The 27163-nt window shown below is 40.6% G+C and overlaps 1 protein-coding gene across 4 annotated transcripts in view; it reads left to right on the top strand.

Moving 5' to 3' along the window:
• The window catches only part of LOC117507435 (semaphorin-3F-like), a 301103-nt gene that overhangs the window by 258588 nt on the left and 15352 nt on the right, over positions 1–27163 (top strand). For all 4 annotated transcript variants that reach the window (XM_034167307.1, XM_034167306.1, XM_034167308.1 and 1 more), the window contains 5 exons: positions 14983–15052; positions 18058–18202; positions 18418–18640; positions 20409–20497; positions 24470–24511. In XM_034167307.1, coding sequence (XP_034023198.1) covers positions 14983–15052; positions 18058–18202; positions 18418–18640; positions 20409–20497; positions 24470–24511 — 569 coding nt within the window. The remainder of the gene's footprint in view (positions 1–14982; positions 15053–18057; positions 18203–18417; positions 18641–20408; positions 20498–24469; positions 24512–27163) is intronic.

Raw genomic sequence — 27163 nt, 5'->3', positions numbered from 1 at the left:
TCGCGGTAGTTCCGGCTGTTTTTGCGGTGGAAAGGGGCGGAGCATTTTGTCGACGTTATGACCTCCGTACTAGCCGCAAATACGCGGATAAAACGCCACTAAATCCGCCGAATAAAGCGGCATTTTGACGCTGTAGCATCCGGCACACTTCAGGCAACGGGGGTTAATACCCAGTTCTATCCTTTACAATCGCAGGTTAAGACGCGTGTGAGAATGGCGGTGTTCTGCTGCCGCCGATAATGCCCTGTGTACCGCTGGATTTATCCAGGCAAATCCTGCGTTACTCCAGGAACTTTTGCATATAGGCACCGCCCCCAGAGTATAATAGGCTTAAGCAGCAGGAATACATGCCTCTGTCACTGCAGGCGGAGGGAGATCATCAGCCTTTTCTTCTCTTTCCTTTTTCCCCTCCTCAACGTGTTGCTCGTCTCCACCACAGGCCTCCCCTCTGCTTCTGAACCAGACCTCTTGGTAAGTCCTTGCCGCTGCCAATTTTCTTTTAGGAGGCATACTGGAGCTTCTCTGCAAAAATATCTGGAGCTGGCCGCGAGTGAGAGGCCTGCATGCAGCTCGCTAGCGTTTTTATACTGACCACCGCCTATCGGCCGTTTGGAACGCCGTTAACCGGGAGGTGGCATTTAGAACGGCGTACTGTCCGCTAGCCCCGCCGTTTTGTCTGCCTCTGTCGCCGGTTAAAACGCCCTTGAGGACGCCGATGTGGGCTCTATTGCCGTTTTACACACCGTTGATTAGGGATACAACGCCGGCCGTCAATTAACGGCGGTGTAAACTGCGGCACTACAGGAAGGGGCAGGATGAAACGGCGATTAAAAAGTATCAAACGCTGTTGTTCGCGTTGTCTCCGTCGTCACGCGAATTCTCCAGGAGTGCTCCCAGAATTATTCGACATGCTGAATAATTTTTTCGACGATTCCCGGTAAAGCCGGAACTAAGCCATGCCCCCTAGTGCCTAGTGCATGTGATCCTTAAGACGGCTAAAAACTCTTCCAGGATGCTTCCAGGAACTCTTACCGTCTATGTGTAAATGGGGCTTTAGGCTGGCCACAGTAAAAGGTCACTCTGAAATGTGCAGTTTTATTTGGAGGATCAGAAAACCAGCCAGTATTTGCTGTGACCCCCATTTGTGAACAATATTTGAGAGAAATAGGTCTTTTGTGTATATAGAAAATGTTTTAGATCTTTGAGTTCAGCTCATGAAAAATGGGAGCCAAAACAAAAGTGCTGCATTTATATATTTGTTCAGTGTATATAGCAACCGCTACATACATAGCCAAACAATGCTTTGTTTTTTCAACTTGTGCATGGACGAGCATTGTCATACTGAAGAATTGCATCTTTACCAGGACGAGCCCACTTCAAGCATACCCAGCTTTTACAGTGTCCACTCATCAGTTGGAGTTTGTCCACCTAAACTTGGAGATGTGCATCTGAGGTTGTTATGGGGCACCTGCTACAGGTCTGGTCGTACAGACTCGTGACTGGATTTTCATGTTTCTAACTCCTTGTTCACCTTCTGACTGTACTGACACCCACACAGCCCCTGCCATAGGCATCACCCATTTGTCGATGAATGTCCACAGGTGTCCACACCCCTCTGTCATGAGCAATTCAATAACAGCACATTGTTTCAAATGCATGCCCGTATACGTCCCCATTTTGACTACTGTGCACATGTGGTACATCAAAGGCAATTGAATGAATGAATGAGTTTTATTCAGTATGCACACAAACAAAATACCAACATGAAAATCTACTAACATAACAAATAAAAAAAAAACAAAAGAAAATACAACAATAACTCAAATGATTTCCCAATTGGGTGCGGCTGAAAGGGCATGGACTGAAGCAAAAGCTTATAAACGCCCACCCCGTACACCAGTTACTATACACATTTAAATACACTCTAAACAAGATAACAATCAGAAAATAATGTAACTGAACAGAACAGAACAATTACTAATATGATGTGCAAATAAACAAAAAAGAACCACAAAACAATTAGCCTAATGTAACATACTACAGTAAGAAATGGCATTGTTTTTATAAATCCTTTTAACACCTACCAATGTACCACATGATTTAATGCTATCAGAACAATTATTCCAAATTCTAACACCTCTTACAGAAACACAATGACTTTTAAGAGTAGTTTGAATCTTTCTTCTTTCAAATATCAATGTTCCTCGCAAATGATTACTGGACTCCCTCATTTTAAACAACTCCTGAGCATGTAGAGGCAAAAGATTTTTTTAACTTTGTACATGATCTGTATTGTAAAATAATCCACCAAATCTTGAAATTTCAAAATACCCAGACAAGCAAATAATTGGTTTGTTGGTTCGTAACGTTTATTTTTACTTATAACTCTTATAGCTATCTTTTGTAACAGAAAAACTGAATTTGTTTTTGTTTTCTACATGTTTCCAGAAACCTCAGTACAATAGGTCATATATGTGACAAGTAATGAATGATACAGCATGACCTACGAATGTTGGCGGAGAATATAATGTGCTTTGTACAAAATTGAAATAACTTTTGAAATTTTAGATTTGACATAATTTATGTGAGTTTTCCAACTTAATTTATCATCAGTAAAAATGCCAAGAAATTTAGTTTCAGATACAATTTCAGCATTGTTCAATGATAAGTTTCTATTTAAATTCCTGGGCTTATTTCCAAATATAATACACTTAGTCTTACCAAAATTAAGTGACAATTTATTAGAATCAAACCAATATTTAAAATTTAATCATTCCTTCTCCATCTTTTCCAAAAGTTGTCCCAAATTGTCCCCACTACCGACCACAGTAGAGTCATCTGCAATCGAAATACAACGCACAGACTTTGACACCAAACTTATATCATTAACATACAACAAAAACAGCAATGGCCCAAGGACTGACCCTTGGGGCACCCCACATGTGATCCTCAATAATTCTGAATTTGTCCCTCCAAAATGAACACACTGATACCTATTTGATAAATAACTAGCAATTCTATACACGCCTGAAATTGTAGGCAAAAAAAAAAAAAAACGTTTGGTGTAACAATAATCCATAAGTAAAGGATGAGACTTGTGCCAGCTTCACTTCAATGTCTTGTTTTTATTGAAGTAATTGCAATGGAGGCAGAACTTTTCGTACATATACACATGCATATATATATATGTATACTCAACAAAAATATAAACGCAACACTTTTGGTTTTGCTCCCATTTTGTATGAGATGAACTCAAAGATCTAAAACTTTTTCCACGTACACAATATCACCATTTCCCTCAAATATTGTTCACAAACCAGTCGAAATCTGTGATAGTGAGCACTTCTCCTTTGCTGAGATAATCCATCCCACCTCACAGGTGTGCCATATCAAGATGCTGATTAGACACCATGATTAGTGCACAGGTGTGCCTTAGACTGCCCACAATAAAAGGCCACTCTGAAAGGTGCAGTTTTATCACACAGCACAATGCCACAGATGTCGCAAGATTTGAGGGAGCGTGCAATTGGCATGCTGACAGCAGGAATGTCAACCAGAGCTGTTGCTCGTGTATTGAATGTTCATTTCTCTACCATAAGCCATCTCCAAAGGCGTTTCAGAGAATTTGGCAGTACATCCAACCAGCCTCACAACCGCAGACCACGTGTAATCACACCAGCCCAGGACCTCCACATCCAGCATGTTCACCTCCAAGATCATCTGAGACCAGCCACTCGGACAGCTGCTGAAACAATCGGTTTGCATAACCAAAGAATTTCTGCACAAACTGTCAGAAACCGTCTCAGGGAAGCTCATCTGCATGCTCGTCGTCCTCATCGGGGTCTTGACCTGACTCCATTTCGTCGTCGTAACCGACTTGAGTGGGCAAATGCTCACATTCGCTGGTGTTTGGCACGTTGGAGAGGTGTTCTCTTCACGGATGAATCCCGGTTCACACTGTTCAGGGCAGATGGCAGACAGTGTGTGCGGCGTCGTGTGGGTGAGCGGTTTTCTGATGTTAATGTTGTGGATCGAGTGGCCCATGGTGGTGGTGGGGTTATGGTATGGGCAGGCGTCTGTTATGGACGAAGAACACAGGGGCATTTTATTGATGGCATTTTGAATGCACAGAGATACGGTGATGAGATCCTGAGGCCCATTGTTGTGCCAACATCCAAGAACATCACCTCATGTTGCAGCAGGATAATACACGGCCCCATGTTGCAAGGATCTGTACACAATTCTTGGAAGCTGAAAATGTCCCAGTTCTTGCATGGCCGGCATACTCACCGGACATGTCACCCATTAAGCATGTTTGGGATGCTCTGGACCGGCGTATACGACAGCGTGTACCAGTTCCTGCCAATATCCAGCAACTTCGCACAACCATTGAAGAGGAGTGGACCAACATTCCACAGGCCACAATTGACAACCTGATCAACTCTATGCAAAGGAGATGTGTTGCACTGCATGAGGCAGATGGTGGTCACACCAGATACTGACTGGTATCCCCACCAATAAAACAAAACTGCACCTTTCAGAGTGGCCTTTTATTGTGGACAGTCTAAGGCACACCTGTGCACTAATCATGGTGTCTAATCAGCATCTTGGTATGGCACACCTGTGAGGTGGGATGGATTATCTCAGCAAAGGAGAAGTGCCCACTATCACAGATTTAGACTGGTTTGTGAACAATATTTGAGGGAAATGGTGATATTGTGTATGTGGAAAAAGTTTTAGATCTTTGAGTTCATCTCATACAAAATGGGAGCAAAACCAAAAGTGTTGCATTTATATTTTTGTTGAGTGTATATGCATGTTGTCTTGTTAAGTTCAATAATGTTGAAATTTTTATTTTTCTATGGTAGTCAGAAGTTGCAGGAACAGTCATGAGCTGCATTTTACCTACGGATATGTTTGTATTTTGTGGACCACATTGCGAGCCGAACCATAACTCGCAGCATCGCTGAACAGTTCTTTTCTGACACATTACCCGCTGTGGACCATAGTACGCACCAGGTGTCAGCTGGCGATGTTCGTGCAGCACCTACCTGCACAGCTCATGACCTCCCCGTGGTGTCGACGCCAGCTCCTTCCAAGTGCAGATGCTAATCCTCCGCCGTCACTCACCCAGTGCTCCCACGCAGCTCTCAGCATCAACTTAAACACTCTGCTCACACTGACATCCAATGTTGAAGCTGTTTTGTTAGCCCTCCCGGAATAACAGCAAGCACCGTGTTCGTCTGCTTCACACGCTGTTTCACAATCATTGTCTGGGTGAGGTGAGGAATACACATCCAATGTCCTGTTCTCTGATTGGTTATCGCGACCAGCGTGACCTATAGGGCGGCCGCCATACTACAGTGCCCATGATGCACTGCATTTCCGTTTCCGGTGGCCATTTTAAAACATAGAGCGACTCTGTCATGTAAAATTGTTTTATTATGGTAAATTAATTGAGGATCTACCGGTATATTTTTCATTTATAAGTCGCTCTGGAGTATAAGTCGCACCCCCGACCAAAACATGTAAAAAAAACTGTGCTTATAGTCTGAAAAATACGGTGTATATATATATATATATATATATATATATATATATATACACACACACACATATATACTGTACTGTATGAAGTATCTGTGTTGAACGTAGATCATCCTACCATCCTAACTTTTATTACTGAGAAATAAAGAAAGAGTTTCTGCCCTCTCAGCTTTAACCATGTGTCCAGAAATGAGATCGTGGATGTAAACTATCTCTGGAGAAAAGCACGACTGCTTGAGTGTAACACACACACACACACACACACACACTTTGCAGGACCCCTGGCCAGCGGTTTGATGCAAAGATGATGCTGATACACTGCATGCATCATTCTATATGCGTAGCATCCTGACAGCTAATTTCTCATGTTGGTCTGTATGGAGTTGTAAGTGCCTAATTTGGAATGCAATGCTTTTAGGGGTCTAAACTGAGTTTCTTACTTTTCCATACCTTCGAAACACTAAGAGTCATATTTTTAGCTTTTCTGTTGCTTGTTATCGGCAGTCATTTTCTAGTGCACACAACTAGGTTGAGAGTACATGTTTTGTTCTCTGCCCTTGTTGGAGAGTCAGCATTAAGCGTGCCTCCTGGGATCACTATTTGGGTCAGATACAGAGTAAAAGCGAGTTATCACCCATTACTTGTTCATCTTATCTGTTTTGGTTGCTGTGGACCTTCTTGATATCAGAAAAGGAGACCTGCAATTAAGGTGCTGTTCAAAGTCAGAGCTCACTGGGACAGACTGACTGTTTGTGATTTAAAGAGCCTCAAATCTGGCTTAAGCATTTATGGTACCGGCTTCCTCTGGGAGTAAGGAGATATTTCCTTTCCCTCTGAGTGTAAGGTGTGAGCTATGGATGCAGGAAGAGCAGAAACCCTTCTCCTTTAAATCTTCTGTCTTCTCACAAGAGGTCTCACATGGCCAAACCCTCACACTGCTCCAGTTGTTGCACAGAATCAGACTGCTGTATGTTGGACTTTCGGGACCATATCCTCCACCCAGGCAAAGCAGCCCACAAGCGCAAGTGTTGTTAATGTGCAACCAGTGCAGTTGTTACTTTCACGACCAGTACACACGTTTGTTAAATCACAAAAGTCTGCCTGCATTCATTTGTGCACCCATGTGTGTATCATGACCACAGACAGCAGAAACCTGGTCAGAAGTCCAGTGCAGAGTTTTCCTGCATTTTACAAGGTGCAACATTCCAACGGTTTCACAGAGGAATATTGCATGCAATATCATACTTTTGAGGTTAGTTTTCCAAGAACTAGTGCTGACAAGCATAAAGTGGCACAGAATATTTGTGGTAGCTGCATGTTAACTCGACATCCAGAACCTGCATGTGAAAAATGAACAAATAAATTAATTAATAGGTGTGTCAAGAATTCCTGAATTGAGTAAATTTTGTTTTCTCAGATAGACTCCTCTTGTAGATTAGTCATAGAGGATGAATAATGTTTCTTTACCCTGCGCACCAGTGCAGCACAGTATTGCAGTTGGTTGTGAGTGTCTTTTGTGAACATGATAACCGAAAGACCATGCACCAATTCTTTTTAACGTGCCTTATTTATGCAACACTGTCAAACCGTGCACTCCTGCGCGCCGCTGTCGTGTAATTAATTCAATAACTGCTGCCCAGTTCTCTGTGGCTTTTAACGATTCCCCGTTGGTTAGGGACCATTCTTATTTTGATTGTGATGTTGAACAGTTTTTCATATGCTTTGACTCTATCTGTGAGTCTATTCTCCATAGTGTGGCTCCATTTAAAATGAGACGCCCTAGACCCAGATCTGAGCCTTGGCTAAATGAATCTACTCGTGCTGTAAGACGCGAGTGCAGGAGAGCTGAGCGAAAATGGAAAAAGGATAAGCTGCAAAGTTCCTTTCAAATGATAAAGGACTGTTGGTCCAGCTATCAGAAATGTGTAAAATTTGCTAAGGCTCTTTATTTTGCTGATATGGTTACAGCTAATAGACACAACCCTCGTGTTCTTTTTAACATGGTGAATATGGCTCTTAATGTTCCTCTGCCTGAGAGCATTGAAGCCTCACCTGTGTAGTGTGAAAACTTCTTAAATGTTTTCATCAACAAGGTTGTGTCAACTAGGGCCCTTAGTAGCCCTCCATCTGTGGATGTGTTTGATTCTGTCACTTGTAAAGCCATGTTGTATCAGTTTGAGCCTGTGACACTCTCCTGTTTAGAAAAAGTGGTGTCTCAGATGAAGCCTGCTGGCTCACCCAATGATCCTGTTCGTCCGTGTCTGTTCAAAGAAGTGTTTCCCACAACGGCTTCCTCTGTCCTACACTGTGTCAATGGAAGCTTGATAAATTGGGTAGTGCCTGCTAGCCTGAAGCATGCGGTTGTTCAACCATTAATAAAGAAGGCTGGTCTTGATCCTAGTGATCTATCCAGCTTTCGCCCTATTTCTAAATTACCATTTTTGTCAAAAGTGTTGGAGAAAATTGTTTATAATCAGTTGAAAGCTTTTTTAGATGAGCATGAGATCCCTGAGGTCTTTCAATCAGGTTTTAAGAATTTTCATAGTACTGAGTCAGCTTTGATGAGGGTTTTTAATGACATGTTGGTGTCCACTGATTCTGGTCCCACTGTTGTTTTGGTGTTGTTGGATCTGACCACTGCGTTCGACACAGTGGATCATGAGATCCTCCTGGATTGCCTTAAGAATGTGGTCGGCATTCAGGGTTATGCTGTAGAATGGTTCAGATCCTACTTAACGGATAGGAGTTTGTTTCCTCCACAGCTCCTCTGTCATGTGGTGTCCCACAAGGGTCCATTCTTGGGCCACTTCTTTTTTCATTGTATTTGCTTCCGCTGGGATCAGTTTTTCATAGATTTGGGGTGTCATTTCACCTTTATGCTGATGACAGTCAAATCTATGTGCCCCTAAAGCGTGAGAATGCTTTTGGTGTCAGTCAACTTCGAGAGTGCATTGAGAACATTAAAGACTGGATGTCTGCAAACTTTCTACTCTTTAATGAAAAGAAAACTGAAGTTCTTCTGGTCGGGCCAAGGAAAGCAGGTAGTTGTGGTTCAATAAACCTTGGACCATTGACACAATGCATTAAATCTACTGTTTGCAACCTTGGTGTGAGAATGGATGAAGATTTTAAGCTTGATAAACAAATCAGAGCTGTTGTGAAGGCATTTCTTTCATTTGAGGCAGCTAGCTAAGATTAAGCCCTCACTTTCAAGGCATCACTTGGAGATTTGAATCCATGCTTTTGTTATGACTCGGCTGGATTATTGTAATGCACTGTACGCTGGTATTAGCCAGGCCTCACTTACACGCTTGTAGCTGGTCCAGAATGCTGCAGCCCATCTTTTGACTGGATCCCGGAGGTGTGACCATGTTTCGCCCATTCTTTTTTCCCTTCACTGGCTGCCAGTTCACCATCGTATGATTTTAAAATTTTATTGTTTGTTTTTAAATGTCTTAATGATCTTGCTCCACGGTATCTGTCTGACCTGCTTGTGTCTTATTCCCCACCACGTTTTCTTAGGTCATGAGATCAAGCTCTGTTTGTAGTTCCTCAGACCAAGCTCAAACATAGAGGTGATAGAGCTTTTTCTGTGGTTGGTCCTGGATTGTGGAATGACCTGCCTCTCTGTATCAGGCAGTTGGAGTCACCTCTAGTTTTTAAATCTCGTCTTAAAACATATTTGTTTTCTTTGGCTTTTGACTAGAGGGTTGATGATTTTACTGTTTTAAAAACTTTTATTGTTGCCACTGTTATTTATCATGTGATTATTTATTGATTGATTTATTTTATGTCTTTGTACAGTTCTTTGGTCAACTTTGTTGTTTTTAAATGTGCTTTATAAATAAACTGGATTGGAACTGGATTGGAAATAAACCTTGGATGGATTTGAGATTGATTGGTCACAGATTGGTCATAGGTATATGTAGGGATGGGTATTGATAGGATTTTATCAATATCGATGCCATTATCAATTCTGCTTATCCTTATCGATTCCCTTATTGATACCTCTTGTGAATTTTCTGTGTACTAAAAGTAGGCTTTACAGATTTTCTATGTCAACAACATTTTATTGAGTCTTAAAGTACATAAATATTAAAATGGTCACTGGATCCTTGATCTCTGGGCATTAATAAAAATAAACAAAATCTGTAGTTTTTGTCAAAAGCATTTCCTTTCAGACATTTTGTCATGAATGTCATTTTGTACCTCTGAGCTGAGTTTAGCCAGCTGCTGCACATCAGCGCAGGATGTCTCATTTTAGGAGGAAAAAAAATGTTTTGATCGATTGCAGTTTGTTTGTATTACAACATTTGGAAAGAGATGTCAATTGATTTTAACATCATTTCACTGTGAAGTTATTAATTCCGACTGAACTCTATCGTTCTAGCTTGACTCGGCAGAGAGCCGCGCAGCGTTTGGAGCTGTGTGAACAGAACAGAGGACTGTTCTCGTTTCTTTCTCGCAACAAGACAGGAGTCCCAGTTAATAACTTTAATCTGCACAAACGTGACTTACGATTGACATATTCAGGGATGAAAGTGGTAAAAACAAAAAAAGCTGAAACCCAAAATTACCCCCCAACACCACCTGCACGAAAATGTTTGAATTCTAGAAGCTCTGAAATGCAATCTGGGACTATTCCAGACAATAAACTGCAGTGAGTGCAGCATCCATTTAGGTGAGAAAAAAAACAACTTTCCTTATTCAAATTAATTCCAGTAGTATTCTGCTCTTACGAGGATGCAGCAGTTTTCTAGCTTGGCAAATAGTTCTGGAGGAAATCACTGAATAAATTAACACATTGAAAATATGGTTTGACCAAAAAAAATTGTCATTAAACTTAAATAAGACAGGGATGAAATGGAGGTGTAAGAGTCACTAGGTGTTCACAGGAAACACTTATTTCTATATGTATTTATTTATGTTCATTGTTAGTTGGTTTTATATTTTCTGTTGTGTTTTTTATCAAGTTCTTTTTGTCTCTTTCTCTAAAATTGTATTGAAGTATTATTAGTTATTATTACTATTATTGTTGTTGTTGCTATTATTATTGTTATTAATATATAAACAAAAATAAATTTAAAAAATATTACAATTTGTAATACATTTGATTCTTTTACGACAACAAATGCTGAGCCATTCATTATTATACAGAAAACAAATGCACACAATCGCGCTGAGATGCGAACAGCTTAATGCTAACTTTGGCATTGAAAATGCCATAGACATACTAACGCATTAGCATCGGTCCCGTTTTTTAAGTTATAAAATACATCTTCAACTGTTTCAGAAGACTATAACAGGTCGGTTTAACATAAAAAAAGATAAATATTACTCACAGACATAGGTTCTTTGGGGTTTTAGTGGGGAAAAATTAAGATAAAGTGAAATAAAACAAAGAACCAACAAAGCAGTGGGTCAGATCAATGCTTCATTGCTTCAAGCTTCAAAGAAGAGCCACGCTGCAGAAACGGTTGATTACAGACCCTGCAGGGGTTCTGTAATCAATGTAGAGAAATGATCATTTTCCCGACAAACACCCCCCAAAACAATGGCCGCTCTGAAGGACCGATAAGGGAATTGTCAAGCAAAAAGGCTATTGATGTCGGTTGATCGATCATTTCTTAACGATACCCAAAAATAACCGGTTCCATAGTGTGTTTTTCTGGCTGACAAGTACTGAAAGGGCAATCAGAAATGCTTCATCCTAGTCCCGCATCTTAGTGCTTCATGTGGGATTTGTTTCTATGACAACAATAAACAGTAAGCAACTACCTTATAATGTACAGCAATGAAAAAAGTCTGTCCAATCTGCTGTCAGAGAAGTTAAACATTCAGAGTAGTCACACCAAAAAAAGTAGAATGCTCTGAAAAAAAGCCACTCAACCCGGCACGCTGGCGCTATACAGGCATGGGGCCTTACTTGACATTTCATGTCCTACAAAGTGAATGCTGATGATGCTCAAGATGCTCAAGATCCTGTCTCTGTGAGATCAGATTTTAAGGTTCTGCTGTTAACCTATAAAGTTATTCACAGACTAGCACCTTAGCTGACCTGCTTAAACCCTATGTACCGGCCCGGGCTCTGCGTTCTTAGGGTGCAGGACTACTTTGTATCCCTAGAGTGAATAGAAAGTCTGCGGGTCACAGAGCTTTCTCTCATGGTGCACCTGCTTTGTGGAATGATCTTGCTGGATCAATAAAACAGTCAGATTCTGTAGAGACTTTCAAGTCCAGATTTAAGACACACTTATTTTCCCTTTCGTATGGCTAGCATACTGGCATAGTACAGTAGTGTTCAGAATAATAGTAGTACTATGTGACTAAAAAGATTAATCCAGGTTTTGAGTATATTTCTTATTGTTACATGGGAAACAAGGTACCAGTAGATTCAGTAGATTCTCACAAATCCAACAAGACCAAGCATTCATGATATGCACACTCTTAAGGCTATGAAATTGGGCTATTAGTAAAAAAAGTAGAAAAGGGGGTGTTCACAATAATAGTAGTGTGGCATTCAGTCAGTGAGTTTGTCAATTTTGTGGAACAAACAGGTGTGAATCAGGTGTCCCCTATGTAAGATTGAAGCCAGCACCTGTTGAACATGCTTTTCTCTTTGAAAGCCTGAGGAAAATGGAACGTTCAAGACATTGTTCAGAAGAACATCGTAGTTTGATTTAAAAGTTGATTGGAGAGGGGAAAACTTATACGCAGGTGCAAAGAAATATAGGCTGTTCATCTACAATGATCTCCAATGCTTTAAAATGGACAAAAAAAAAAAAAAAAAAAACAGACGCATGGAAGAAAATGGAAAACAACCATCAAAATGGATAGAAGAATAACCAGAATGGCAATGGCTCACCCATTGATCAGCTCCAGGATGATCAAAGACAGTCTGGAGTTACCTGTAAGTACTGTGACAGTTAGAAGATGCCTGTGTGAAGTTAATTTATTTGCAAGAATCCCCTGCAAAGTCCCTCTGTTAAAAAAAAGACATGTGCAGAAGAGGTTACAATTTGCCAAAGAACACATCAACTGGCCTAAAGAGAAATGGAGGAATATTTTTGTGGACTGATGAGAGTAAAATTGTTCTTTTTGGTCCAAGGGCCGCAGACAGTTTGTGAGATGACCCCCAAACTCTGAATTCAAGCCACAGTTCACAGTGAAGACAGTGAAGCATGGTGGTGCAAGCATCATGATATGGGCATGTTTCTCCTACTATGGTGTTGGGCCTATATATCACATACTAGGTATCATGGATCAGTTTGGATATGTCAAAATACTTGAAGAGGTCATGTTGCCTTATGCTGAAGAGGACATGCCCTTGAAATGGGTATTTCAACAAGACAATGACCCCAAGCACACTAGTAAATGAGCAAAATCTTGGTTCCAAACCAACAAAATTAATGCCTCGCAGATGTGAAGAAATCATGAAAAACTATGGTTATACAACTAAATACTAGTTTAGTGATTCGCAGGATTGCTAAAAAAGCAGTTTGAACATAATAGTTTTGAGTTTGTAGCGTCAACAGCAGATGCTACTATTATTGTGAACACCCCCTTTTCTACTTTTTTCACTAATAGCCCAATTTCATAGCCTTAAGAGTGTGCATATCATGAATGCTTGGTCTTGTTGGATTTGTGAGAATCTACTGAATCTACTGGTACCTTGTTTCCCATGTAACAATAAGAAATATACTCAAAACCTGGATTAATCCTTTTAGTCACATAGCACTACTATTATTCTGAACACTACTGTATGTTACTATGCTTCCTACTCTTTTAAACTAATTTCATTAGTAATGAGAGTGTGCCACGGCCTGAACTTTATTTAAATTTTGGGTCTTTTATTCAAGCTTAGGGCTAGTGGTCGGCGATCACCTTAGTATTTCTTCTGTTTTTTGTTTTTCTTGTTGCTTAATGCTGACAAATTACACCTTATTTGTAGTCTTCCTGCTGCCTGATTCTGTTTTTGTTTTTCTCTGTGTCTGAGCTGTGGCTTCTTCCAGAAGTGGGTTTCTTTTTCTGTAATGGTCATGAAATAGGTGGGATCTGTGGACAGTCCCCCCTTTCCCTTCCCTCACCCAGCCAGCCTCCTGTGCTGGACACCAGCATGGACTCCCCAAATTTCCTGTGTATTTATATTATCAAGTGTGTCAGTAGCATGGCCCAAGCAGAAGGTCACCCCTTTGAGTCTGGTCTGCTTGAAGTTTCTTCCTCAAATCATCAGAGGGACATTTTCCTTACCACTGTCACCTGTGTGCTTGCTCTGGGGGTTGGTAAGGTTAGACCTTACTTGTGTGGCGTGCCTTGAGGCAGCTTTGTTGTCATTTGGCGCTATGTAAATGAAATAAATTGAAACTGAATTGAAGATGATGATGCTTAAAAGATATAGTGTGTAGACCAGTTTTTTGATTCGTTTATTGTCAGAGTGTGAGGTGAGGTCTGTCACTTGTATTGTGATGACATCAGCTGTGACATTTTGGCCCTGCGGTGAATTGTTGGGTGGTTGTCATCCAGGACCCACGATGTTTCAGTAATGTAGTGATTGAAGACATGCATGGTACCACGTCATGGTTCCAGACCAACACATTTTTACTCCCAACGTTTCACATTTTTATGCATTTTGACTGAATGCCAAAGTGTGATGAGTGGGGGGGGTGAGAATGTGTAAGCCAGATCTGATGTGAGACTCAGAATGAAGCAGCCACAAAACATTTTTAAGACCAACACTTCAGCTTAACTTCTCTTCAGTCACATTCTGTCACCTCTTTCTTTCACTCACCAAAGTTCCTGACCACAGGTGAGGGTTTTGTCTGTTTGTAGCTGACGCTGTAGTTTTGATGGCTTTTGGTAAAATTTGACCTGCACGATTTTGCAATGTAAGAAGAAATTGAACCGAGAAGACGTACGCCCTCCAGGTCAGACACAAGTTTCTGCCCGAGTGAAGTTCAATTATCTTAGTGGGAGAGGGGAGCAGAGGATTGACAGGTGGGTTAGGGCACGGTAATGAAGGTGTTGTGTCTGAATCATGGTGAAAAATTGAGCCAAGTTAAAAGTCGAAGGTCTCAATTTACCCGTCGATTTATGTTCCAATCTCCACTGCTTCCTTCAAGCTTTTTTAAATTAAAAAATATGTATGGGAGCTCCAGGCGCCCTCATTATGTTACGTATAATAAGCAGTGCTACACCTGACCTTTTTATTTTGGAGTTATGGATTTCAGAGACCCACAAAGAAGCAAAAAACAAAAAACAAAAAAAAAAACCACAAAAAACAAATGGACTTTTCTCATTATCCACGTGCTTGTTCAGCTTCTTTGTTCATGCATCACTGATACCAAGGAGGTATCACAGAAAGGTTTCTGTCTCGTAAAAGACTGACTAAAATAATGTTAACTTAATGTTTTTTGTTTTTCTGTTTTTCTCTTGTAGGAAATGTTTACATCCAACCAACACAGGACACAAAAAATCCTGTTATATATGGAGTGTTCTCTGTTTCTGGGTTTGTATATTGCAACAGTAATATACACACCACCACTTGAAATGTGTCGTCCTTTTTTAATTTGTTTACTACGGAACCCGGGAGAGGTCATTTAAAGTGATATTTTTTTTTCTGGCCATGAAAATTTGTGCGCACATTTTCTTTAATTGAGCCCATGAATTAATAAAACGCGTTCTCAAATTAATAACACGTGCACACGTTTTCCTGGCTGTGATAATTCGTGCAAACATTTTCCTTTAATTGAGCCCTCAAATTAATAAAACATGTGCACATTTTCCTTTTGTTCAAAATGAACTCCATAATATGACCTAAAATTGTCATCCTCACGACACCCTCAGCATCCTTTTTAATGTGCATAAACTCCAGATGATGCCATGCTGGGCAGCTGGAGTTCTCTATATGTCCTCGTACGTCCAAACCATGATGATACACCCTGACCAGATCCATTTCTAATTGGGGAAATGTATTACACTGTCTGCTGGTTTGTTGGCTAATAGCTAACATTTATGTATCAAGACAATATTGAGTGCACGTTTTACAAATTGTGGCTACGTTTAAGTAGATCGTGTCCTTGTTTTACTCAAATGATGCTTAAAACGTCCGCACAATATCATAAAACATGCACACAATATAATAAAATGTGCGCACAATATAATAAAACGTGCGCACAATATAACAAAATGAGCGCACAACATAACAAAACGTGCACACAATATAATAAAATGTGCGCACAATATAATAAAATGAGCGCACAACATAACAAAACGTGCACACAATATAATAAAATGTGCGCACAATATAATAAAATGAGCGCACAACATAACAAAACGTGCACACAATATAATAAAATGTGCGCACAATATAATAAAACGTGCGCACAATATAACAGAATGAGCGCACAACATAAAACGTGCACACAATATAATAAAATGAGCGCACGACATAACAAAACGTGCACGCAATATAATAAAATGTGCGCACAATATAATAAAATGAGCTCACAACATAACAAAACGTGCACACAATATAATAAAATGTGCGCACAATATAATAAAATGAGCGCACAACATAACAAAACGTGCACACAATATAATAAAATGTGCACACAATATAATAAAATGAGCGCACGACATAACAAAACGTGCACACAATATAATAAAATGAGCGCACAACATAACAAAACGTGCACACAATATAATAAAATGTGCGCACAATATAATAAAATGAGCGCACAACATAACAAAACGTGCACACAATATAATAAAATGTGCGCACAATATAATAAAACGTGCGCACAATATAACAGAATGAGCGCACAACATAACAAAACGTGCACACAATATAATAAAATGTGCGCACAATATAATAAAATGAGCGCACGACATAACAAAACGTGCACACAATATAATAAAATGTGCGCACAATATAATAAAATGAGCATACATTCTCTCCACATGCAAAACATTTTGCGATGACACTTCTGGGACTCCGTAGTTTACCATTTTAGTCATTGAAAATTTTCTTGTAAAGGATTTAAAATCTTATACCACCAATATAATCAACTTAAAAAATTATTTACAATGTTTATCCACATGGATTAAATAAATATAATAAAATAAGACACCATGCCACCATCTCTGTGGAGATGTCATTGATAAACCTCGAATGGCAAACTTGGTCAGTATCAGCATCTTGGAGGCAAAGAAACATGAGAGACCTCAATGGAAAAATGACATAGAATTGAAGCAGAAAGAAGGTGACAGACACAGCTAACAAACATAGGCCACCAGGGCCCAGTTTCATGAAGCAATCTAATTTTTCTGTCTATTAAAGTTTCTTAGTCAACTACAGTTAGTTGCCCAACATTATCCGTCTAATCACTGTTACACATCAATGGTTAAACTTGTAGATTGGCCATCTTACTTTAGTTGAATGTTTTCACGGGCATAACTCCAATAGCTCCAATGCGTGACAGTTTTCTTTACTTCCAGGTTGGTCTTTGCCATGAACTATGTAGCCTTTGTTTCGTTAGGCTTTATTAACATATATGGACCCATACGAACTGCAGAATGATGTGCTTAGCACTTAGCCTAGCAGTTTCACTCTTCAGTTTCTTCTTCTGCACTTCCGTCAAGCCTTTTTGTGCGCACAACGTTGCTCAGTGTAACAGCTACGCCCGGTGGCTTGTGTGAGAACTGTTATAAACGCATCATGACAGTCGTCTGTTGCAGGGGAAACTATCCTTTTGAAGGAAAACGAGGAACATGGGGTGCTTTGAGTGTTCCATAAAGTATAGCCACCACCAAGACACTGACGTTTTGTCGACTAAAATAAGATTACTCTCCTATGTACCAGGATAAAAACTTCAGTCGGGTAACGTGAAAATTTAGCTAAGTGCTTTGTGCAACGATTAATGTGAAAAAATTGTCAACTAAGTGAGTTTATTCAACTAAAGAAGATTAGACCACTGTATGAAACTGGGCCTCGAAATCCTGTTAAGAATTCTGGATAAAATCTAAATATATCTCACACAAATGTTTTGCTGGATATCTGCTGGACTGCTAAAACAACACTCACCCAGTTGTCAGTTCTTAATACAAATGTTTTTTTTTTGTTTTTTTTTTATAGTGACACATTTTTATGAGCATGTATATGCATTTTTCTTTTCTTACCTGGAAGGCAGAAAGTTTGAGTTTCTATCAAATACAGGATACATTTCAAACCATGTATACATAATATTTGCAAGATGCTGTGGAGTGACTTCATTATGTTTGCCATGAAATGCCCTCCCAGAATAAATACTTTAACAACAATAAAACTGGCTGTAATTCTGTGGTATGCCATAGAAATAAAGGTACTTCAAAATAACTAGATTTTAACACAAAGCCAATTTTGTGAATTCTGTTCATACTCAAAGCAAAGTATACTTTAAGATGGTGTGTAAACCTGATTTTTGTTCATTTTTGTGTGACACAGTTTTCTGACTCTTCACTTCTGCTCCACAGTTCTGTGTTCAAAGGCTCGGCAGTGTGTGTCTACTCCATGGCTGACATCCGCATGGTCTTCAACGGACCCTTCGCCCACAAGGAGGGACCCAATTACCAGTGGGTGGCCTATACAGGAAAGATCCCTTACCCTCGACCCGGCACGGTGAGCCTCACCCCTTGCTGACCCGGCACGCCGATCCCACATCAAGCTGGCACAATAGTGGCTTTGCTCTCGTTACTCAGACTCAAATAGGAACCATGTGACAACAATAGAGGCATTAACATAACCAAACATACATACCAGACCTTCACATCTGATTCTATTTCATGCCCTTCATGGGTGTCACCTGTACTCACAGTGTTCTGTTTCCATCTCAGTGCCCTGGAGGTACTTTCACCCCCAGCATGAAGTCCACAAAGGACTATCCAGATGAAGTGATTAACTTTATGAGGAATCACCCTGCCATGCACAATGCTGTGTACCCAGTACACAAGCGCCCCCTGGTGGTTCGGACCAACGTGGACTATGAGTTCACCACCATCACAGTGGATCAGGTGACAGCTGCAGACGGCAACTATGAAGTGCTTTTTTTAGGGACTGGTGAGTGATGCCAAGTTTAAATCCACATGAGGTTTTGTGTTTATGCACTTCACACGTGTTTCTGATTGTAAAGTGCACGGAGTCAGTCTGAACCCTTTGATTAGAATTGCCAGTGACAGAGGAAAGGTAAATAATCTCATGTAAGCGGTGGGTTTGTCTCCACTGCAGTCATTTATCATTAACAGAAAAGCACTCTTGTCTTTTGTACTGCAGTGTAAATTTAACCAATCAAAGTGTTTGTACCTCACCCTGTTCACATGAAGTAAACAGCAGGGGATTAGTACCTGCAGGGCGGGGAGGGGGGATCAGCAGCAGGATGGTGTTAGAGAAAAGAAACGAGGCGGTACAGTTAGGATATCCATCACCTTAATCGTGCCTACTGGTGTTGAAAAGATGACTCACCTGTATGTCCTGAACCTTGAATGTGTGACAGCAGCCACCTTGTAGCCCTCAGCCCTCACATGTTGGATCTTTTAGCTTCTTTGTTCATCTACCGGTTGCTGGGAGGAGACCAGTTGGGCTGAGCGTACTGACAGCCTGGGTGCAGGAATGTCTGTCCTTTCAGCAGCTGTCAGAGGAAGACATTCAGCCCTGCACCGAAGCTCACCAGAACAGCCGTAATACACCTGTGAAGCTCACAGGAATTCCAAAGTCTTTACAAAAATCGGCAGAGGGAATACATCTCTTGTGAGCTGTGCCTGAATAGGATAAAGCAGTGGTGAAGCTGAGGATGACAGAGGAGGTTTGCTGTGATGTTCTGAATTGGTACACTGAATAAACCACTGTTTCAGGTTCAACTCAAAAGAACCGTGTGAGGATTTGAAGAGTATGGTGCAGCTGGACGATACTCTACTGGCACCACTGGACTTTAAGGACAGTATTTAAAATATGTTGTAAAATAAATGCAAAGAAGGAATGATCAAATTTGAATTTTTCATAAAAATGTCTAAAAACAGCTATTGAGCAAAAACAAAAAATACTTTCCCAGCCGTGGATACGTGACCATTTTCCACTCAATGAATATGTCTTGGACTTTGTTTATGTCTTCTACCTGTGCAGAGGAGTCCACAGCATAATGGACATGTCATTGGTAGTTTCCACCTGATGCTCCTGAGGTTTTAAAGTCCAGTGCTCAACTTGTCTTAATAGCAAGTAAGATTGCAGTCATTTGTGCACCTGTAGTCATACTGGTCTAAAGATGGGGTGTGGTGCTGGTGTATTGATATCAACTGGCAGCAGAATCCAGTAGATCAGTGGACCAGCAAAAACCTAGTGTCAAGTCCAGCACACAATGTTTCTGGTATTTATCACTGGCATTGTGTTTTCTTAATGTATTGCACACCTCATCAAATGTAAATATTTTGCTGTAACTTTAAAGTACTTGCAGTGTGTCCTGTGTAAGTGTATTATCTTGGAAAATACAAGGATCAGACTTGGACTCTGGATACTCAATATTAAATGAGTAAGACCTGGATCTGAAGCAAAATAACTTGAATGGGACATCGTGACTGCCAATGATCCACATTTGAATTGCATCTTGATTGCTTCATTTTGAATCTATTGCAAAATTACAATTGTGTCACTGTCAAAATGCATCTGTACCAGACTGAATATAGCTGATATTTAGTGTGTGTGTGTGTGTGTGTGTGTGTGTGTGTGTGTGTGTGTGTGTGTGTGTGTGTGTGTGTGTGTGTGTGTGTGTGTGTGTGTGTGTGTGTGTGTGTGTGTGTGTGTGCGTGCATGCGTGCATGTGTGTGTCGATCCACAGACAAGGGGACAGTACAGAAAGTTATTGTGCTCCCGAGAGATGACCTGCAGACTGAGGAGCTCATCCTGGAGGAGGTGGAGGTATTTAAGGTAATTGTTTTGCAGTGAGAGTTTTGAGTTAAAAAAGTGTTGACAGGTTTGCTGTATTGACTTAAGATGTGTGCAATAGTATGTAAATAAAAGGGTCACATAATACTTTGCTTTATTTTCTCTCTCTTGTTTCTTTGAACATCAGCCTTCACGTTGAGGCATTGTCCACAAACAAAACATGAGCAAAACATTTACACTCCGGACTACATATATATATATATATATATATACGAGGGTAGGCTGAAAAGTTCTAAGGCTCCCCATGAGCCTTAGAACTTTTCAGCCTACCCTCGTATATATATAATATTTAATGTTGTCCTTCTTGTTTCCACTAAACTGGAAATACACAGAACTACCATTTTTGTGTACTGTCACACCCCTACTTTTGGATATACAAGTAATATACAGTGCATCCAGAAAGTATTCATAGTGCTTTACTTTTCCACATTTTATGTTACAGCCTTATTCCAAAAGTAAATTCATTTTTCCCCTCAAAATTCTACTCCCAGAACCCCATAATGACAACATGAAAAAAGTTGTTTTTTATTTTTGCAAATTTATTAAAAATAAAAACTAAGAAATCACAGCTTCAAGTCAGATATTACATTCTTGGCCATTATTACGTCATTGGTTGCTACAAGTCTTCTTGAATATGATACCACAAGCTTGGTGCACTTATCTTTGGGCAGTTTTGCCCATTCCTTTGCAGCACCTCTCAAGCTTCATCAGGTTGGATGGGGAGTGTCGGTGCACAGACGTTTTCAGATCTCTCCAGAGATGTTCAATCGGATTCAGGTCTGGGCTCTGGCTGGGCCACTCAAGGACATTCACAGTGTTGTCCTGAAGCCACTCCTCTGATATCTTGGCTGTGTGCTTAGGGTCATTGTCCTGCTGAAAGATGAACTGTCACCCCAGTTTGAGGTCAAGAGCGCTCTAAAGCAGGTTTTCATCCAGAATGTCTCTGTACATTGCTGCATTCATCTTTCCCTCAATCCTGACTAGTCTCCCAGTTCCTGCCACTGAAAAACATACCCACAGCATGATGCTGCCACCACCATGCTTCACTGTAGGGATGGTGCCTGGTTTCCTCCAAACATGACTCCTGGCATTCACAGCAAAGAGTTCTATCTTTGTCTCATGAGACCAGAGAATTTTGTTTCTCATGGTCTGAGAGTCCTTCAGCTGCCTTTAGGCAAACTCCAGGTGGGCTGCCATGTGCCTTTTACTAAGGACTGGCTTCCATCTAGCCACTCTACCATACAGGCCTGATTGCTGGATTGCTGCAGAGACTGTTGTCCTTCTGGAAGGTTCTCCTCTGTCCTCAAGGATGATCAGTGGCAACAGGATGCACCTGAGCTCAATTTTGAGCTTCATGGCAAAGACTGTGAATACTTACGTTTGTGTGATTTCTTAGGGGTGTTTTTATTATTAAATTGCAAAAATAATAAAAAAAAAAACTTATTTTACATTATCATTATGGGGTATTGCGTGTAGAATTTTGAGGAAAAAAAATTTAATCCATTTTGGAATAAGGCTGTAACGTAACAAAATGTGCAAAAAGTGAAGCACGGTGAATACTTTCTGGATGCACTGTATGTCACAGGGCCTCCAAAACAAGTAAAAAAACATGTATGTTGTAGTCTTGAAAATTCAACATTGAAATTCAGAATTCAACATTTAACTTTTTATTGTCTATTGGGACTATTGGCCTTGTCCCAGTATTTAACCATCAGTTAAATACTGGGACATTTCCTGTGAGTCCAACACCCACCTGTTCCCAGTGGGTGTTGGACTCTGTCATTGCTGCCCATTGTCACCAATCCTATTCATGCCCACCTGTTGGACAGGGATTCTGCGATGGGCTCTTCCCTCTTTGCTCGCCACCACTCAGGGAATTCTTGTTTTTTTTTTGTTTTTTTTTGTTTTTTTAATCTCCACTTTGTAATATGCTTAAATTCAGTAGCTCATCTCATCATAGCCAAAAGAGATGCACAAATGGCTGCCTGCCCTTAGAGGTTGGTCATGTTCACAGTATTCTCTGGGCAGTGCCGGGGCAGAGAGTCAGGCACAAGTGGGAGCCTATTGACCCCCAGTGCCAGAGACCATCACCTGTCAACCACAGCCACAATGCAAGCAGGCAGCACATGGAGGAAGGACGATGCAGAGAGACTGAGAGTCCTTCGGCAGCCACGCCTAATGTGTGTTTACCCAATGGGTGCGCCCTCTCCATGCGGAGGGGCCAACGCTCTGACCAGCTGCGTGGTCTGCCTTTAGGCAACGAAGGCACAGTCTAAAACTTTGTGCTACTCCAGTTCACAAAGAAGGAACAACTGTGCATGAAATTTTCCTGTTCAAGCAAAAATGGCTTGTATGGAATCAGAACCCTTGTGGGAAGTGATCCCACAACCTTCTTGCTGTGAGGCAACAGTGCTAACCACTAAGACACCATGCTGCCCATATTCCTACTTAATCATTTTATCAAATCATCTTAATTTATGAACAGGACCCATTTTTTATTTTGCTACAGATCAATCCTTCACATAAAAAAAATACCTTATATCACTCGACACCACTTTGCACAGTGCAGAAATTAAAAAATGAAATAAATTCCTCACATTCTTATACATTTATATTTGACATTGTTATATTTATTTTCAGTTTTCAGAGATTTCACAAATGTTTAAGTCTTTGTACTTCATTTGTATTAGAATTTATCCTTTATTGATGTGGACTCGTGTATGTAGAACTCTAAAATGTTTTACTGGGAGACTTCCCACATATCCCTTGGTTGCATTGGGATTTGGGCGCTTATATAGATTCCCTTCTGCCCTGGTGACCTTGTCACAGAAGTTTCAGGATTTTTGCCTTACTCCAATTTCATCACTGTTATCTCCTCTTGACATCACTTAGGGCCCCTTCTCACATAGTGCAAATTTGGTCAAATTGCGTATGAAGTGTGCATGAAACAGGAATCGTATGGAAAATGTGTAAATTCGTAGCTGCCTCTAACGCCTCGTACACCTGCTGCTACAACTGTTTGCGCACACCAGCAGCTGAAAGACAGAGTGTGTACTGTGAGAGCCCATCGAACCCTCTCGTGGCAGGTGTCGGCCAAATTCCAGGTGACACACGAATATCTAACACCCTTTGCTTGGCACTTAGAAAATGTGTGGCTGTTCGCACTGTTAAGACGACAACAGTCAGCAGATGATCACTGTCTAAGTGTCCCCACAAATATGGCTTTGCGAACAGACACAGAGACTCATTGGTGTGTGTGCTGAACTGACAGGGGGTGTGTCCGCCGACAGGAGCGGCTGCGGAGATTTGTGGTTCTGGACATCACGGGTGGGGAACACGTACCGTGTTTGGATGGAAATGGACTAACAACTGTCCACTGTGACACACGTGTGTCTGCTTGTTGTCATCACATGGACATACATAAAAACATATCGCTGTTGCAATGGGCTGCAGCGAGCACGCGCATGGCGTGCACATTGACAGGCTGCCTCAGGTGATCTGGGCAGTCAGATCATAACATGCTGCAGTGATCTGAATGCCACACCACCGATGTGAGCTCTGTTCCACATGACGTGGTGTCTGTCCTGCAGTGCACCGTCAACAAGACACGCGTGTCGGGCAGGACATGTGGGTGGGGCCAGCTGGACACGCTGCCAGCAGATGTGGACATGATAAGAGCGTCCTGCTTCTCATTCATTTCAATTCATGACTGTACGTCTGTGACCATGGGTCATCTACAGAGGAGCAGACGCAGCTGCTCGCACTGTGTTCCCACGTGCACGAACCATCACAGCGGCATCGTGCACATCTGCCGATCAGCTTGATGTTTTAATGGTTCGCTCATACGAGCTGTTCCGCCGTGAGTCGCCCTGAGTTGTAATTATTCATACTATGTGTGAAGGGGCCCTTAAGTTTAACTCTCTGTGTTCATGACAAATTGTTTTGTCTTTTCAGGTTCCTACTCCGATCACAACAATGAAGATCTCATCCAAACGGGTAAGCATGTCTGTGCATCACATTGCAATAAGATTTATTTTGTACCTCTTATGGGCTAACGTCAAGAAAAGCGGCAATGAAATGAACAAAAGAGGTTGAAAGTGTCACATGCTGCATGCATACAGTTTTGGAGCTTCTGCTCTGTTTTACAATTTATCAATACCAGTGAGTCTGAGGAAAATAAGGGACACACAAATATTTAAAATACATAAAACATTTGGTGTTGTCTGTCAAAGTCATTCAGTTTCTTGGCCTATTCTGGATTCTATGACATCATTCTTGAGTTAGTATTGCACACAGGATATCATAAAATTTGATGGTGCAATGTGTTGGCAGTGAGCATCGTGGAGATGAGCTACTCTCACATTCTCTCCAAGGATCCACAGCTTGTGTGTTTCAGTGCACGTACCCTCTACATTTTAAGTTGTGTCATTAGCCACATCTGTGCTTGTGGAGTGTTTCACCCAGGCTCAGCTGCCATCCAGAAACACTGCTGAGGTTATAAACCCCTCACCCACCCAACACTGCATGAAAAAGGCTTTTATACAGCTGGATTCTTATCACGATATTCTCCAAACCAGCAGGTGGCAGTAGAGAGAAAATTGTCAGTGACAAAAGTGGCAAATAGGGGGAAACCGTGGATCCAGCTTGGAGATTTTCATCAAAAACAAAGTGTTGTATAACAGTATTATTTTAAACTTTGTTCAAACATGGATTTAAAACAACCAGTTAATGTGCAGTAAACTAACCTTAGTGATCAATTCCTTTTAATTCGCCATAAAATATAGAAAATACGTGTTTAAAAAAAAAAAACTTTTAACCCTCTGGGGTCGGAGGGCATTTTTTGGACAGTTCACTCGCCTGGCATAAATGTTTTATTATTGCTGTTAACAGCTCTCCCTGTATCCCACAATCAAGCTTTATGTCTCTTTCTTTTCAACCTGTGCTTTCTGAATATATATGTTTTTGTTGTGTTTTATAAGTGTAATAAAGGTTTACAATCAAAAATAGGCAAGGAAAAAATTAAGCGAAAAATAATTTTCCACACACATTTATTCAAAACACACAGCAAACTATAATAAACAACTGTTTTGACACTTTATAAAGGTAATTTTAGGTCTTGTGTGAAAGACTGTACAAGAAAAAAGGTTCAAACAATAAACACAAATGCACATTTTGAACAATATATTCAAAATGGTCTATGCCTTTTGTTGTCCATTGATATGGTAAACAGTGCTTTACGCAGAGAAAACAATAGAGTTATCCAGTAACATTCACATGCAAACTAGTGGAGCAATCCTGATAGTTACACACTCTTTGAATAAGCATGTGAGATTGTCATCAGAGGCTCTCCGTGTGTTCCTGCTTTCACTGATCGCTGTGCGTAATGGCGCAGGGCACACTGAGTATGTACTAATAGTATGTACTCATTGGAGCACACAGGTTGCTATTCAAACGGGCCAACTAGTAACATATCACTCCTGAAAATGATCTTTGGTTTTTCACGTGAGGTAAATCTGCCCTACGATTGGATTTTGGAAAACCATGTTACGGTGAACCAATTCCGATTGGACACTCACATTGCGCACGTCATCACACAGCTTCTATGAGGAGTACAAAGATGTCCGATGGCTGGCTCAAAAATTCCGCGGAGTTAAATTTTCAGCAAAAAAAGTAAGTTTCTATCTCATATCATTCAAAAGTTATTTATAATTTAGTAATGCTTGGTCTTAGCCATCGTATACGACGGCATCGGCCCCAGAGGGTTAATGTGTTTGTGCAGTTTATGCTACATGTGAGTTTGTTGTCAGTTTTGCTATGTTTCTGCTAAAACACAGCACCTAGAAACTGCTTTGGACGTCTGTTTTTATTGTAGATGTTGTCAAATTTAGCTCAGTTCTTTATGCAGTAATACTATCTCAGTGTGAAAGCAAAACTCTGCAACATGACTGAAGCTCCAAGTTATACAGCTTCATGATGATGTGGTCTCGAGAAGGATTTAAAAAAAAAAAAAGAACACTTGAAAGTTCTGCTACTGTTTGCCAGAAGGCACATCAAAGATGAAAGTTTAGATTTGATCTTTTTTGTTGAAATAAAATTCTTATCTGCTTCACTCCACTATGAAGCTATGAGAGATGATGCAAAATACAAAATTTGCACTATGCATTATTTCCTCAATCACAGCCATCGAAGCCGATAACTTCCTCTGAGTCATCTGGGTGTCTTGGTGGCTTTCCTCACTCTTCTCCTTCTTGCACAGTCACTCAGTTTTGAGAACAGTCTGATCCACGCAGGTGTACCATAGAGTGCCATACTGTTTGTGTTTCTTCATTAGTGATGTAAATAATGTCCAAGACATATTCAGTGTCTTGGAAATGTTCATGTATCCATCCTCTGAGTTGTCTGAAGAAGACTGGATATAAAAGTGATGAGTTACATCTGCTATATTAAAAGGTGCACTTAACTTATTCACACCATGATTTTGGCTTTTAGATTTTTATTTCGTTTAATACATGATGTAGACACTACTTTTTACTGTGAGTTCAACAGGCATCATTTTAGAAATTTTATATAAAAAAGCCTAAATTTTTATTTGTTTTTTATGTCCTAAAAAGCTCAAGAGTTTCACATACTTTCAAGCAGCACTGTATA

The sequence above is a fragment of the Thalassophryne amazonica genome, chromosome 3 (genome assembly GCF_902500255.1).
Source record: "Thalassophryne amazonica chromosome 3, fThaAma1.1, whole genome shotgun sequence".
Classification (NCBI taxonomy): Eukaryota; Metazoa; Chordata; class Actinopteri; order Batrachoidiformes; family Batrachoididae; genus Thalassophryne; species Thalassophryne amazonica.
This window is presented reverse-complemented; position numbering and strand designations above follow the sequence as displayed.